Source organism: Phoenix dactylifera, unplaced genomic scaffold (genome assembly GCF_009389715.1).
Source record: "Phoenix dactylifera cultivar Barhee BC4 unplaced genomic scaffold, palm_55x_up_171113_PBpolish2nd_filt_p 000340F, whole genome shotgun sequence".
Taxonomy (NCBI): Eukaryota; Viridiplantae; Streptophyta; class Magnoliopsida; order Arecales; family Arecaceae; genus Phoenix; species Phoenix dactylifera.
The window spans coordinates 144,229-160,641 of record NW_024067800.1 but is presented as its reverse complement, the minus strand read 5'-3'; the positions used below and the strand labels follow the sequence as shown (position 1 = coordinate 160,641).

At 39.5% G+C, this 16,413-nt stretch overlaps 1 protein-coding gene across 1 annotated transcript in view; it reads right to left on the bottom strand.

The window, feature by feature from the left end:
- Positions 1 to 1,448: 1,448 nt before the first annotated feature.
- LOC103697114 (protein NPG1-like) overlaps positions 1,449 to 16,413 on the bottom strand; it is a 49,524-nt gene continuing 34,559 nt past the window's right edge. Inside the window, exons 4-5 of the mRNA XM_039118345.1 lie at positions 3,281 to 3,428; positions 1,449 to 2,044 (exon numbers count right to left, since the gene is read on the bottom strand). Coding sequence (XP_038974273.1) covers positions 1,725 to 2,044; positions 3,281 to 3,428 — 468 coding nt within the window. The 3' untranslated portion in view covers positions 1,449 to 1,724. The remainder of the gene's footprint in view (positions 2,045 to 3,280; positions 3,429 to 16,413) is intronic.

The window sequence follows — 16,413 nt, the reverse complement described above, 5'->3', positions numbered from 1 at the left end:
TTCTCCTCAAAAAAAAAAAAACTATTCAAGCATCATATATTACTAGCTTTACTATGCTATGCCAGATTCCACAATTGCATCTCTTATTTTTGCATGATTATATCATAAAAATGAAAGTTGATACAATCTTTTGACCTTGCTCTTCATAAAGTTCCTCCTCACTCTCACGAAACTAAAATTCAGTTTTACAATTAGCCAGGTCTTTCTCTTTTTACCGATGTGGATGTCATTTAAGGTTGATAAAAACTACAACAACCCAATACATCATCCCAAAAAAAATAACCGAAAGGTATTACTTGGGTTCCTTTGTCACCCAATGCATAGCCGAGTTGAGTGACTAAACATATGCCCATATGGATCTTCAAATCTAAGTAGATCTTGCATACTTATACAGAAGAAAAAAAAACCCAAATAATATCTTTTGACTAGCTTTTTCTAAATAAGATTCTTGGTTATTACAAATATAGATCCAAAGAGAGATCACTAAACTCAAGCAGCACATGAGCATCAGCTTGGCATCTTTACAACTTTATCATCAGGAGACAGCTACAACTTGCCCTATCTTATCATTACTTGCATCAAATGATGTTTCTTTTTTTCTCTCATTTATGTTTTCCCTAGCTTGTGGTTTTGCTTCTAAAACACCATATGATACATGCTGCCATCCAGTGAATTTTATTGCAATGTATATAATAAAGTTTCAGGATTTTCAGATCAACCGACCATCCTTCAAATCAGCTCCTAACTCTGAGCTTAACCTTCTGAAAGAAAAATATTTTGTTCACTTGTCCATCTATAACCTATACTTCTTGCTTCCTTGTAGCATAAGCTCTAAATTTTACAATTCATAAGATACAATTAACTCACCAACATTCTTGTAGTTCACAATCAACAATGAAAATGTATAAAATATTAATATTATAACAAACTTGTCATAAGATTAAGAAACAGAACTCTTTAGCTGCGCAAAGCTGTCTTGACAATCAATGCACATGGTTAATAGAATGTTGATAGCCACCAATAAAAAGCCGATAACAAATTTTGATGGATTATATTTGATAAAAATCATACCATCGACTTCCTCCAGATAAGACATGGAGTGCATGACAAGCAACCCATTTTGCCAAAAAACAATTACACTCCACATGGTTTTGGCGCTGGTATCATCTGCCAGTTTCCTTGGGAATAGCAGCCTGGATTCGTTCTGGTCGAATCCAGTATAGGTCTTCTCTTTCTTTTCATGCAAAAATTCATATATTATTTTGCTTTCGGCATTAAGCTCTCAACTGGTGAAACACAAAAGCTTCCAGTAATATACTCAGCGAGACCACAAACATTGCACACATAACCTTCTGTTTTACGGTACTCTTTATCAGACATCACTGCGATTCATACAGCGATCAGAGTCTGCCTGCTATCAACAACTGCTGGCAGTGCGAATCAAAAAGGAAAACCAAGGGAAGAATTGATATGATAAAATGTACATGATCAACAGTTCTACTACTCTAAATGACAACCAAGACAAATTGCCTTCTAATGTTTCTCATTAGATAAATCTAAATACTGGCCAGGATGCAACAGCGGTGATACAATTACAGAGGAAAAAAAGAAAAAAAGAAAAAACAACCAAACTAAGCCCTATAAATACAATCTACAGCTGAAATTCAATTCTCTTGGTTATGTACCAGGAAGGGAAAAATTTGATGGGGCCCTCCATTGAAGGCTTATGAGATCGAACTGAAACACTCTACAGGATCTGATTCTTCTAGCATGGATGCTGCTTGGAAGCAGTCCGCTGCATCAACCAGCCTCCCCTCGTCTCTATGAACCAATCCCAAGTAATACCAGGCAAGTCGACTCGTGGATTCAAGTCTTAGAGCATCTGAGAGGAAGCTTCTGGCCACAGGCAAAGATTTCAAGCCTTTCTTAGAGAGAAGGGAACCAACCGACACCTTGCAGGGCACATGGTCCAGCTCCATTGAAAGGGCATTGCTGTAAGCAGCCAATGCATCTTTAGTCTCTCCACGGACCTCATACATAGAACCTGGTAAATCACAGGTACAAAGACTGTCAATCTCTTCCCAGTTTTAATGATGTCAGCTGTTTATTTTGATACAAACCCAACAAAAAGAATCTGGTAGGACTATAATCTGAGCCTATAACATCGCACCAGGAATAACTTGTATGTGAATTCAATGCTTGGACACATGCAAGTAACATTGAAAGTTGATCAAACCTTACAAAAACTTAAAATCCCACAAGAAAAATAAGCAAAAAATAAAGAGAGAAGATAACATATGTGGAGGCCAAAAGTCAACCTTCGATCTTGGTGCTTAACTTTTCCTCTTTAAAAGAACTCTTTCTTTTGTTGAAGTCAAACTTAATGAAGCTAGAAGATATCATAAAGGAAGGAAAAGGACTTGACACTGAGAATTCAAGACTTAGTTAGATTGCATTAGCGACAACTGTGTTAGATTCAAATGAATATGTACTTGTTTTTTATTTTTAGGAGTAACATCCCAAATCTGAATTACCATTGTTTTTCTATTTGAATTATACTTCTAAAATAATCCATGAAGCACAGTTGCAGAAGTCAGTTGAAGCCAACAACAAGATACAGCTTAAAATACTGACTTCCTAGCAGGATTAGCTTATCTTCAGGAAACAATAGTTACTGGTTGTAGTACTTCCATACATTGATAGGTTTCTTGCCAACGAATGAACACCTATTGTAATAAAAGAAGGCTAAAAATTTTTCAACATCAAAAAAAAGGGTTGACCATCCTATATTGTTGCAGTGAAGTTGTTAAAAGAAAAATCTACATCAAGAAAAAAGAAATCGGCAATCTAAGAATCTCGTAATGAAGCATTTCTGTAAGTATGCATGCACACATAGACCTCATTACAGGGTTCTTAGATTGCCAGGTACCTTATTGATTTAGGAATTATATGTGGGCATTACGTGCATGCAAGGATGCAGAGCATAGATTGCCAACTCCTCTGTTTAATGTAGAAAAATTATTTAACAATTCACTTCATAACAAGAATTTTAGATTTCCTCCTCCTATTTGATGTAGATAATTTTTTTAACCTTCTTTATGCCAAATTACATCCATTTCAGGAAGGAACGAACCTGCCTTTGCACAAGATGAACATAAATAACCAATATGATAAATTGTTAGCTGTGGATAAATCAAAAGCTTTCTATTAGTTCAGCGGTACCAAAAAACCAGTAAACTATAACAGAGACTATTGCATAGATGAAAAGTCTGGTCTCTACCTTCTGTATGCAGTACAGCAGCAGAGTATGGTTTCAGTGCCCTAGCCTTCTCCAAGCATATCTCAGCATCTTTCCAATGGGAAAGGCTAGAGTATAGATTCGCAAGACCTTGCCACACTTCGAACTCACTGACCTTATCATCCTCAACCTGATGGAACATCAACATAGAGATTAAGAACTAAAGAGAGAACTTTTCCAAGTAACAAGCAAAGCTTCCTTCCATGACTGATGGTCATTTTGGTCCTAAAGCACCCTCTTGAAAGTTGGAAAATAACTAGGGATACTGAAAACAAAACATGCAAATAAAATCTCCAATATGGTGACACCAGTCACCTATAATCAAAAATGATCAATATGTCACATGCATATAGGAGCTTGGCACTATGTGCATGCATGCTCAAACACATGTGAGCACATGTACATACACCGTAACAGGGATTCTCATAGACATAAGTTTACTATCTCTCATCATACATTTCCCTTACAATTGTTAGGTAGAAGCTTCGATTTAACCAAATAGAAGACCACTGGTTTTATTGTAAATTAGCTCATTCAAGCAAAAGGATAATCGTTTGTATCAAAGTTTGTCGTACCATCTTGAATCACCTGGTTCAGAACGTACCAAGCCATACCGAGGGTGAACCAGCATGGTTCATCCCCTGGGTTCGAAAAATAAAGTGAAATACTTTAAATTGAGTGGTTCGAGCAGTACCGGTGTGAACCGAGCATGGGATCTGTTTAGCAGACCCCCCTCCACCCACCCCAAACTAATAATTAAGAGGGAGGGGCAAAGATTTTTTAAATCCTGAAAAATACAAAAAAAGGCAAATTTCACTGATTTCAAGCCAGATCGAAGCTCAAATTACGTAAAATACCTCTCCTCATTTCAAGTTTTTTTTTTTTGTTTAGAGGCTGAAAATCGGGACTACAATGGAAAAATGGAGGGAGATCATGCCAAATTTTTCGATTTTGGCATGATTTCATGATATGCTGTAGATCTATGGATAATCTACATAATACCACTAAAATCATAATTTTTCATTAACCTTATAAATAAAAATATATATTTTTGAATTAGAAATTAAAAAATAATTGTCAAAAAATTCAGTAAAATCAATAGCATGATTAGGGGTATTATGCTACTCGCTATCAAAATTTGGTGTTAATTTATTTAAGTTAGGCATGATCATGTGCACCTAATAGGTCCAAATTTAAATAAATTTGAAAAATAAGTAGTATTGTGTGCATCCCCACGAGCTAAAAAGAATATATGTAACATCCTTGATAGAGTGTTACATAGATCCGAAGTCAAATTAACTTTTTACATATCTTATATTTAAAAATTATTTTTAAATAAAAATAAAAATATTAAATAAAAAATTATGAAAAATTTGTAAAATATATGGATAATGCAGAAATATTTTCTGTAATAGAAAACTAATTTTTTTGCTTGCAGTAAAAATTCACTATTTTTAAATATTAATTAAATAATGATACTCTAAGATAAAAATATATCTAGCATCCTAGTAAGGGTTCTACATTATTTCGAATTAAAATAAATTTTATTGTTATTTTAACATAACATTAATTTATTAATTAAAACTTAATTAAATGTTATTTAATGAAGTGTAGAGATTATTAAAAAATTCATATTACATGTAGATAATGTTGATTATTTTTCTCGCCTAATTTGGAATGTGCTCGATAAATTTGCAGAAATGGATCCACACAGAAAGAATAACCTAAAGCATGATATTGGTTAGGATCATGGGTCATGCCTCAGGCCAGCACCATTGGAGATACAAGCGGTGCGACGCAGAGTTCAAGAGAGGAGGAGTAACTAAGTTGAAGTAACTAGGAATAACCCGTGGTTACCCTAATGTGCCCATTCGTTGGAAAAGCCAGCAAAAGGTTGAAGCAACATCTAACCAATACTTCGCCAATTTCAAGGCGGCGAAGCAAAAGGCAATAGAGCGGAGGTCGAATGCCGAGCAGCACAACCACCATCATATCTCTAGAGATTCAGAGGGTACTGAGTAGTTCGTGCCCAATGATGAGAAGAAAATTTAGGCTACCATCCAGGCAGGCCTAAATGACCGGTAGTAGTAGGACAAGATTGCCAAGCACAGGGCATAATTTCAGGTTGGGCCTTCTCAATACAAGTCATGCTCTGGTTCTAGAGCCACTAGGACAAATCCAGATTTGAAGAGGACCTCCATAAAAAGGTTGTCACTGGAGGTAGCAACTGGTTAATATCCATGTTTGGGACCTTTGGCGGTAGGAAAGGAAAGAGTTCTCTAGGGAGATTCTGCCAAGGGCCACTATTCATGATCGAGATCCTTATACATTCTCAAGTAGTGATTCAAAGTAGCAGAGGATAAACATCATGCTAGTAAAGGACGACTTGTGGAGAGCCACTGCATTGTGGTTCCACTTTAGCCATACCCTAGCTAATGCGGTGACAACACTTATTATCGGTCTGCCATCACCTCCATCTACAGTGTCGGACCGAGTATAGATCCGCCAAGGCCAAAGATTATCTATGTCGATCTACTAGACAACAATAAGGAGTTACAGAAATGGATTGCCTCCTACCAAAGTAAGTGAGACATATGTATTGACTGTAATATGTGATGGTTGGACAAATCCCAGCAGACGAAGTGTCATCAACTTTTTGACCTAATGTGACATAAAAACTTTCTTCCACAAGTCAATTGATTCTTTCAATTAGGTGCACGACACTTAGTACATTCTCAGATTGATGAAGATAATTGATTAGATAGGAGAGCATAATGTCAGGTAGGCGGTCACCGATAATGTCCATAGAAAAAATATATTTCAGACTCCATGTGCTGCATATTGCATTGATCTCATGTTGATGGACATCGAAAAATAATACAGAGTGAAGAAGATTATGGAGTTAGCTCAATCCATCACACGGTTCATCTACAACCACACATAGGTGCTTGCTTTGATGAGGAAGTACATACATCTTGATATCAGCAGTCACATGATTTGATGAACTACATTGCACTTGATTGCCTCCTTGAGAAGAAAGCAGACCTGCATCAAATATTCGTTAGTTGCAAGTGGCAAGAGAGTAGGTATGCCTGAAATCGACACTGAAGGGAGTTATATGGAAAGCTTGGAGACAAGCCAGCAAGTTTGGCAACAGGATGACAGGATTGTGAAGGCTATCAAGCCATTTTATATAGTGCTAAGGACAGTGGACAGTGATAGTTACCCACAGATGGGCTTTCTTTACTATGTGATGATGGCTACCAAGGCACAGATTGGGAAGGCAAATCTCAGGCATGCGCAGGAGTATATTGATATCATCAATCAGAGGTGAGGTTATAAGATAAGTAGAAAGTTGTATCTAGCAGGTAATTTCACTTATATACCTGTTTGTCATATATGGTTGTGTATTTTGAGTAAAATTGTTATATGAAATCAATTGCAAACTATATTGATAGCTTACTATTTGAACCCAAAGTTCCAATACACCATCCCTAGGATAGGTACAAATGAGGAACTTTTAGCTACCCTGCATTATGTATTTTATAAGATGGAGCATGATCCGAAGGTTGCTGCCCTATGTCGAGAAGAGGTGAGTTAACTTTGTCAACACGTGTAAATAATTAATGTCATGTAACTTGCATGATGTATCTTTTCCGCGAATGAAAAGATTTAGGGAGGTCTCAACAAGCTACAACAACCCAACAGCTATAGCAAGCAAATAGAGAATCAGTCCAAGTATTTTAAGATATGGACTACAACTGTTACTTAGATGTTATACAATAAGTATTTAGTATTGTCTGATACAAGGTACGCCGAACCGGTACCGGTCGGCGTACCAGTGGCGAACCGGTCCGCCGTGGGAGCGCGCGCCCGTGCGGTTCCCAACGCACGCGGGCGTACTACCCCGCGCATGGGCACAAGTGCGCTTCCCCGCGCATGGGCACAGGTGCGCTTCCCCGCGCAAGGGACGCGCGCGCGGGACATGTGATGAGACCCTCAGCCCGTCGAGCCACATCCAAGGAGGTTTGGCCGAGACCAAGCTCAACTAAGGCCAAGACTCGGGCCAAATCCACTACATAGAAGTCTGCCCAACACTTGGTCAAACATGGATGCAACCAAAATCCGGGAGCATCACACACCCGGTCAAATGGACCAAAAGCGGTCCTCAATCGAAAGGCACAACACAGCAAATTCAGATGTGCAGCAGCGAACCCAAGTCTAGGAGCAACCCGAACCTAGTCAAGTGGACCAAGGCCGGAGCTCAATCAAGCAAGGGTTCGACCACCCAAAGCTCAGCCAAGAAGTGTGCCCAGCCCCATGAATCAGCACCCAACCGAGCACAAGGGAGCCGTGCAAATCAGCAACATGCGCACGGGCTGAACCCAAGCAAATCAAGCCATATGTGGCCAAGCCCGACCACATTAGCACATGGAAAATCAAGCACAATCCAAGGACCAACACATCAGCAAGATCATTCATCACATGTGCGCCGAACCAGCAAAAAAGGAAACCCACGGCTAGAACAAGCAACAGCAGGCCGAGACACATGGCCAACATCCAAGAGCAAGCCAAGGAGTAGATATGGTAAGGCTCTCAAGATAGCTCTCGGCCAGCACCATGGACAACAGGCCGTGACACATGTCCAGCATCCAAGGGTGTGCAAAGGAGCAAAGAAGGAAAGGCTCTCAAAGGCAGAAAAGGAAGCACTCGGCCAAGACAACAGCAGGCCCGGCCGAGCCATGTGTCAAGCATCCAACGCGCCAAGAGTGCCATGTCAGCAATCCGTGGGAGAACCAACAGCCAAAGACCAAGCCCTGACCAGCCAAGAGAGGATCCTCTACAGATTTCATGGAAGGATTCAAAGGATCTTCCATATGAAGCGAATAGAGGGCAGCTGCAGTCTAGATGCATCAAGCCGGGAGATCAAAGGACCTAAGGAGTGTTAAAAGTATGCCCTAGAAGCCAATTTGGCTGACGCATTATTTTATTCTGGAACATAAATTTGTACTTGACCTAATTAAGTTGGGCATTCTTTTCATTCATGTTCTTATGTGTCCATGAATCGTCCAAGGAATTAATAAGATGATGACGCATATTCTCAAGAGTTGAGAATTTGAGGCATGTGTCATTGGTGATTAATTCCTGAATTGCTCCTGATCAATGGATCATCACGAGGACGGTGATTGATCCGCTGAGATTAGTGCATATATTGCTTTCTTTGATGGACGAGTCTTGAGTCCACAGTATAGGGACACTAGAGCAATTGTGCAAGTGCTTGTTAGAGAACAAGGGTACTGAGCGTGACCAAGACAAGAAGTCACTTAGATGTCTATCCACTCGTCAGTGACTTGCTTGATGTTGCAGTAGTGTGACTGGTCCTTTGACCTGCGATGCTTCGGCTGCTCACAGTGAGGTTATTGTAGTTTGACTGCACCATACATGGTCTCTAGCCATATGGGTCCATACAGTGTAGATTGGCTGCAGTAGGTTCACTGTAGGAGTAGGGTATGCACCTATAAGGAATCTATCGACCTTGATAGATAAGGAGAGATCCTATGTGATTTATAAGACTGAGTTCGTAAGACCTCGGCCGGGGCAGTAAAAACAGTGGAGAAAGAGTTTTTCACTCTCGAACTTAAATCGAATAAATCTTGACATATGACAGACAATGGGGTTTGACGAGTTGTCCATGACTTCCGTCCTATAGGAATCCACGATAGTAGGACTGTATCACACGATAACTGCACCTAGAGGTTCATTATTCCATTCTGCTGGGTAGCCACTATATGCTGCTAGGTGTCACTAGTGGATGGTGAGACTCACAGGGAATATCTCGATGATCGATAAACCCTGATGAGTTGAATTGGAACTGTTCCAACCCATTGAAAGGAGAGCTCCTTCCATCCGAATTGGTTTTTAGGGTCCCTTTTTTTACTCCAAACAAGGTGGATCGAGCGCGGTTCTCTTAACGCCTTCTTTTTTCTTCTCATCGGAGTTCTTTCACAAAGACTTGCCATGGTAAGGAAGACGGGGCCATGCAGTCTTCTGTCATCACTTTCTTTTTTTATTTTATGCAATTTCGCTCTTTCGACTTTTCATAATCTTGTCTAAGAACTTCCTACATAAGAATCTGAAACTCTTCTGGTGCGTGCCGCACTCACGAGGGACTGCCAGTGAGATACTGGAGGAAGGTGGGGATGTTTTCAATGATATTGTGATAGAGATTGCAATATATCTCACTACCAGTCAGAATAGAACCTATAGGGTCACACACACTAGAGGTATTGACCGATCAGATGGTTGAAACGTGATTATGAATCACAAGAAATCAATTCGATTGATAATCAGTTGAAGAAGGAACAATGGGAATTAATTAATTGGACTTAAAACACGAATCCTACTTGGAGTAGGATTCCTGAAATTCTAATTGGATTAGGACTGAAAATCCTACTTGGACTAGGACTGGAAGTCCTACTTGGAGTAGGATTCCTACAATCCTAATTAGATTAGGATTTTGAATTCAATATGGATTCCTACTTAGAATAGGATTCCTAGAAGTCCTAATTAGATTAGGACTTCGGATTCAAATAAGAGTCCTAATTGGATTAGGACTAAAATTAAATAAATCCTAATTGGATTAGAATTTCTTAAGTCCAAATTAATTATTAATCTAATGAATTAACAAGACTCCTAATTAGATTAGGATTGAAGAGTTCAATTGAGTCATAATTGATTTGAGTTCTAATTGGATTAGAACTTACCTAGATTAAACCCAATTGGTTCAACTTTGGACTAAGCCTAATTAGATTAGGACTTAGCCACATTAGGGCCTCCCAATCCTTACTTAATGAGGACTAGGGCAACACAAAAGGGAGGGGCATACCTTTCTCTTGGTTGGTGCGGCAACACAAGAGGGGCCGACGCCCCTCTTGGAAAATTGTAAGGAGCTCCTAATTAGTAGGAGCTCCACACGCCATAAAAGGGATGCAAGGGGGAAGCACCTAGGGCATGAGAATCCTCTTCCCTTTCTAGCCGTGAGCCCCCTTCCTCCTCTTGGTTTTCAGCCGCAAGCAAGGGAAAAGAAAAGAAAGGTGTTGGCGGCCCCCTCCCTCCTCCCTCCTCCCTTCCTTCTTCCAACGCAGGGAAAAGAAAAGGCTGCAAGTAGCCTTAGGTTCTTCTCCTTAGAGCCTCCTTCTTCCTCCTCCCAAGCATAATCAAGAGTTGATTCAAAGGGAGAAAATCAGCCATCTAAAATAGTCTCTGCAAGGGAGCTAGCACCCCGGGGAGACAAGGAAGCTTTGATCGGTCCTCTGCTTCGTGTGGATACCCGTAGAGGTCGGACGCGTGAACAGCTTCAAGCGAACCTTCATCCTAAACCACGAACTTCAGTTTGCGGTTGCGGTGATCATCTACCCGCACAAGATAAAGATCTGATCTTCATAATTAGTTTAAAAGTTTTTAATTCTAATCTATCTACGAACGGTTATTCAACAACGTTCATAGGATGAACGTCGATCCCGCACATGCCTCTTCTACTGCCATCTGAAATTTTTTTTAATTTTCTGCGGCATGGGCGGGTTCCCAACAGTGGTATCAGAGCCTAGGTTTCGTAGATTAAGGTTAGAATTAATTATAAAAAGGCATGTTAGATCTGAAATTTAAAAGGTTATGTGTGCTGAAATTTTCTGCATGCAGAATTTTTCAGGATTGCTGATTTTTATGTGATAAATTGATGATTCTAATTGCATTGTTAATGGAATTACAAAGTTTAGAATCATGTTTATCATGATCAGCAACCCATGCCATAAGATGATCAATTAGATTTCAGATCTGAAAATTATAATTGTTGCATGTGGTGATGATCATTGGATTCAAACCCTTTTGGTATCAATTGTAAAGACCTGCGATGTGATCTGCAATGTCATGTAATTTTTCAGATGCTTGCATGCATCTTATTTGATGTTTTGAGAGGCTTGCGTGCCTACTAAAAGGGGATGTAATTTATTATTATTTTTATTTTTTATCTAGTTGTATTTCTGTGATGTGATGTACGTCAACGATCAAGTCGAAGACAGTGCATGAGATGAACGGCGATCTGAGCGGTTGATGGCGATTGGATTAAGAGTTGATCAGGGATCGAATCAAGGAGGCTCGGGACCAATTCAAGAGTTGAAGACCAGTTGATCGATTGACATGCATGTGCTTATAATATGACCCATTTAGAATCCATGATCATCACCTATTTAAAGTTTAGCTTTATTGCTGCGATTATAACTGCCTGTGATGTGCTATTTGCATTTGATGCAAATGTGAGCGGGGTAGATAGATTTACATGTGATGCAAACTAATAGACCAATCCAAATGAGACCTAAACTAAAACCTCCTCAATCAAGTCGAGAATGAACCAACATGAGCGAGTCATATTAGATTAATTGATCTAATTGGTGTCTAGAAAAGCATGAAAGGTGGTTACTTAATTAGGACCTTACTCTCTGAGTAAGGGGAGCCTCCCACCTGCTTACCTGGCCAATTGTTCGATTACCTCTTATGAAGAGCTCAATTTGCAAACACTAAGACCCGATTAACCGATATTAAGTCCATAGGTCGTCCACCGTAGCAGAGCTGCTAAGGTCTTTCTGATGTTGATTTATCTCGGCTGGACATAGTGGACAAGTTGCATCGGGGGACTGGACCTCTCTATAGACATGAGATGTTGTAGAGTAAAAGTGGGGTTGGGCACCAATAAATGTTAGGTGAGGACCCAATGACAACTTTATTTCTACGGTTATACAGTGGGTCTGACTTAACTAAGGAATGGGACCAATAACTGTTAGGTGAGGTCTTCATGACTTAGAGACCAAGTAGCACTGCAACATGCTTGAGAAGCATTGTACAAGAGTTATACACTCATCTATTTATGTGTCACCAATAACTGTTAGGTGAGGTGGCATGTAAATCGATGGGACTGCAGTACCCACTAGAAATCCTAGTCGTGTAGAATTTTCGATTTTCTACCAGGGGAGTGTGAGGAATTCGAGAAAATAGTGGGAGGTACATTTGTTCTAAAAAGACCCTAGAACAAATTAGGATCAAGTACAAAATTCTAACTAGAATCTTTACTCTCTGAGGATTATAATGTCAGCTTCTAGACTTTTAACTCATCCTATAGAACAACCGTTTGACCAAACCCAATTATAAAGACTGGTTCAGCAAATTTCAAAATAGTTTTGAATTGTGAGAAATTAGGGTATGTGCTAGACCATGGAATCCCAGTATTACCAATCTGTCCGATCATTGATCAGCGTAAGACGCATACTAAGTGGACGAACGATGACAATAAAGTTAGGTGCTACATAATGGCATCCATGTCCAATAAATTATAATGCCAGCATGAGAACATGAAGATTGCCAAGGACACATTAAATCACCTGCAAGAGTTGTATGGTGATTAGAGTCACGCAGCTTGGTTTGAAGTGTCCAAGAGGCTCTTCAAGGCCAAGATGCGCGATGGGCAGTCTGTCCATGATCATGGTTTGACCATGATAAAAGGCTTAGAGAAGCTTGAGAAGCTCAGCATGACCATGCACAAGGAATTGCAAACGGATTTAATCCCACAATCCCTTCTAGCTTCATATGAACAGTTTATAGTAAATTACCATATGAACAAAATTGTATGCACCAAAAACAGAATTGTTAAATAAATTGGTAACTACCTTAGGGACCTTGAACAGTTCAAGGGGCATCGTTCTCGCTGTCGAGTTGGTTTCTCCTTCCAAGAGAGTCTATTTGGAAGAAGAAGAAGCCTGCGAAGAAGCAGAAGACTGAGAAAATGCCATGGAAGTTCCAAGAAAAAGGCCAATTGCAAGGAAAAGTGTTTCCATTGCATCATGGACGGCCATTGGAAGAGGAACTGTCCTACATACATGGGAAGCATAAAGAACATGAAGGGTGACAGACCTTAAGAAGGTATGTCAGATATGCTCAGGATACTTAGGGATTGTTACCTGTTGCTAGCAGAAATTTGATTTTTGTATCTTGTTTAGCACAGAAAGATTTTTGTAATACTACTGTTCCATTTATTTGATAAATAAATTGGTTCAACGTGGTTTTATGATTGACAGTCTCTATCACAATAATATGGATGTATCTGTAAATGTATCTGAGCAAACAGTGAATACCATAGGATCTAATAGATCCAGAAATGAGATAAATCTAAAGTATTTGTGGCACCTCAGGCTTGGCCATATAGGAGAAGACAGAATAAAAAAATTGGAGAAACATGAGCTTTTTGGCTCATTGACTTTCGAGTCATATTCGATTTGTAAATTCTGCCTTCGAGGAAAGATGGCCAAATTATCTTTTGTAGGACATAGGAAGGTCCACTGAAATACTTACCCTAGTACACACTGATGTGTGTGGCCCATTCGATGTGCAGGCTAGAGGTTGTAATTTTTTACTTCATTTACCGATGATTACTCATGGTATGGATATGTGTATGATACACAAATCTGAAACTTTTGAAAGGTTCAAAGAGTTGAGATATGAAGTAGAAAAATAAACAGAAAAACTCATTAAGGATCTTCAATCAGATCGAGGAAGTGAATACCTTAATGGAGAGTTCCGTGATTATCTCAAGAAGAATGGTATAGTTTCATAATGGACTCCTTCTGGTACACCTCAGCTCAACGGAGTGTCAGAGAGGAGGAATCAGACTCTATTGGTCCGGTCCATGATGAGCTTCACTGATTTACCCTTATTTCTTTAGATAGATGCTCTATTTTCAGCTATTTACTTATTGAATAGAATTCCCTTTAAAGTCCATTCCTACCACACCATATGAGATATGACATGGTAAGAAACCGAGTCTTGGTTATCTCAAGATTTGGGGATGTCCAACTCAACTCAAGCGACAATAGGCGAACAAGATAGAGGATAGAATAATTAATGCTCGTTTTATAGGATATCCTAAAGAGTCATTAGGATACGACTTTTCATCCCAAAGGATCACAAAGTGTTTGTGAGCCTACATGCTATCTTCATGGAAAATAGTTTATCCTTGATAGAGACAGTGGGAGGAAAATTGAGCTTGAAGAGAAAGTCTCTAAAGAGCAACGAGCCATTATGCCTATAGAACCTATTTATATTAAGCCAGTACACGTAGTACCTCCTTCACGTCGTAGAGGAAGTGTTCCTCATGGGAGATAGAGATCAAGGTAAGGATCCCAATACCTACAACGAGGCGATGTTAGACATCGATTTCGAGAGATGGCTGGAAGCAATGAAGTCAGAGTTGGACTCAATGCATTCCAACCAAGTCTGAATCTTAGTAGATTCACCAAGAAGGTATAGAACCTATTGGGTGTAAATGGATCTACAAGAGGAAATTAAGTTCGAATGGAAAGGCTAGTGACGAAAGGTTATAGTCAGTGCAAAGGTATTGATTATAAGGATACTTTTCACCTGTAGCATTGCTGAAGTCCATTCGAATATTGCTTGCTGTTGCAGCATATCATGATACTGTGATGGTGGTCACAAGGTCTGTAAGCTGCAAAGGTCCATCTATGGACAAAAGCAAGTATCTCGGAGTTGGAACACTCGTTTCAACGATATAATCAAATCGTTTAATTTCATCAAGAACAAAAAGGAACCATGTGTTTATAAGAAAGTTAGTGGGAGGGCTATTGCATTCTTCGTATTGTACGTGGATGATATCCTTCAAATTGGGAATGATATTCCTATACTAACTTAGGTCAAGGTTTGGTTGTGTAAGGAATTCTCCATGATAGACATTGGGAAAGCATCCTATATTTTGAATTAAGGTCTATAATGATAGATCTAAGAGGATGCTTGTCCTATCACAGAATAAATATATAGAGGGAGTGCTGAAGAGGTTCGGCATGGAAACCTCTAAAAGGGGATCATTACCCCTTAGGCATGGGATAAATCTCTCCAACAAGATGTGCCCCAACACATCTGAAGAGATTCAGCAGATGAGCAAGATCCCTTATGCTTCGGCTATAGGGAGCCTCATGTATACCATGCAATGTATGTGATATGATATAGTATATGCTGTGAGTGTCACGAGCATCTATCAGTCAAATCCAGGCAAGAAGCACTGGATAGCTATGAAGAACAGTCTTAAGTACTTGAGAAGACTAAGAACATGTTCTTGGTCTTTGGGAGAAAATAATAGTTGAAGGTAGAAGGATGCACACATATTGATGATAGAAAGTCTACATCAGACTATGTGCAATGATGGTTCAGTAAATTGGAAGAGTTCCAAACAACCGATCATTGTAGATTCTACCTTAGAAGGTGAATGTTAAGCCGTCTCTAAGGGTGCAGTAGAAACATTTTGGTTTAAAAGTTCATTACAGAATTAGGTGTAATGTCATCAGATGCCATAGCACTCTTCTGCAATAACAAAAGCACCATAGCACTAGCTAAGGAGCTAAAGGTCTCACCAGAAACCGAAGCACATAGAGCGGCAGTTTTACCTAATAAGTGACTACCTCAAAAAGAAATAAGTAGAGGATCAAAGAGTAGACTCCACAGGAAATGTGGTGGACCCATTCACTAAGCAGATAAGTCAGCAGAAAACTGAAACGCATCTTGAGAAGATGAGGCTTAGGTTTATGGCTGATTGGCTTTAGTGCAAGTGGGAGATTGTTAGAAGCATGCCTTATAAGCCAATTTGGGTGACGCATTATTTTATTCTGGAACATAAATTTGTACTTGACCTAATTAAGTTGGGCATTCTTTTCATTCATGTTCTTATGTGTCCATGAATCGTCCAAGGAATTAATAAGATGATGACGCATATTCTCAAGAGTTGAGAATTTGAGGCATGTGTCATTGGTGATTAATTCCTGAATTGCTCCTGATCGATGGATCATCACGAGGACGGTGATTGATCCGCTGAGATTAGTGCACATATTGCTTTCTTTGATGGACGAGTCTTGAGTCCACAGTGTAGGGACACTAGAGCAATTGTGCAAGTGCTTGTTAGAGAACAAAGGTACTGAGCGTGACGAAGACAAGAAGTCACTTAGATGTCTATCCACTCGTCAGTGACTTGCTTGATGTTGCAGTAGTGTAACTGGTCCTTTGAC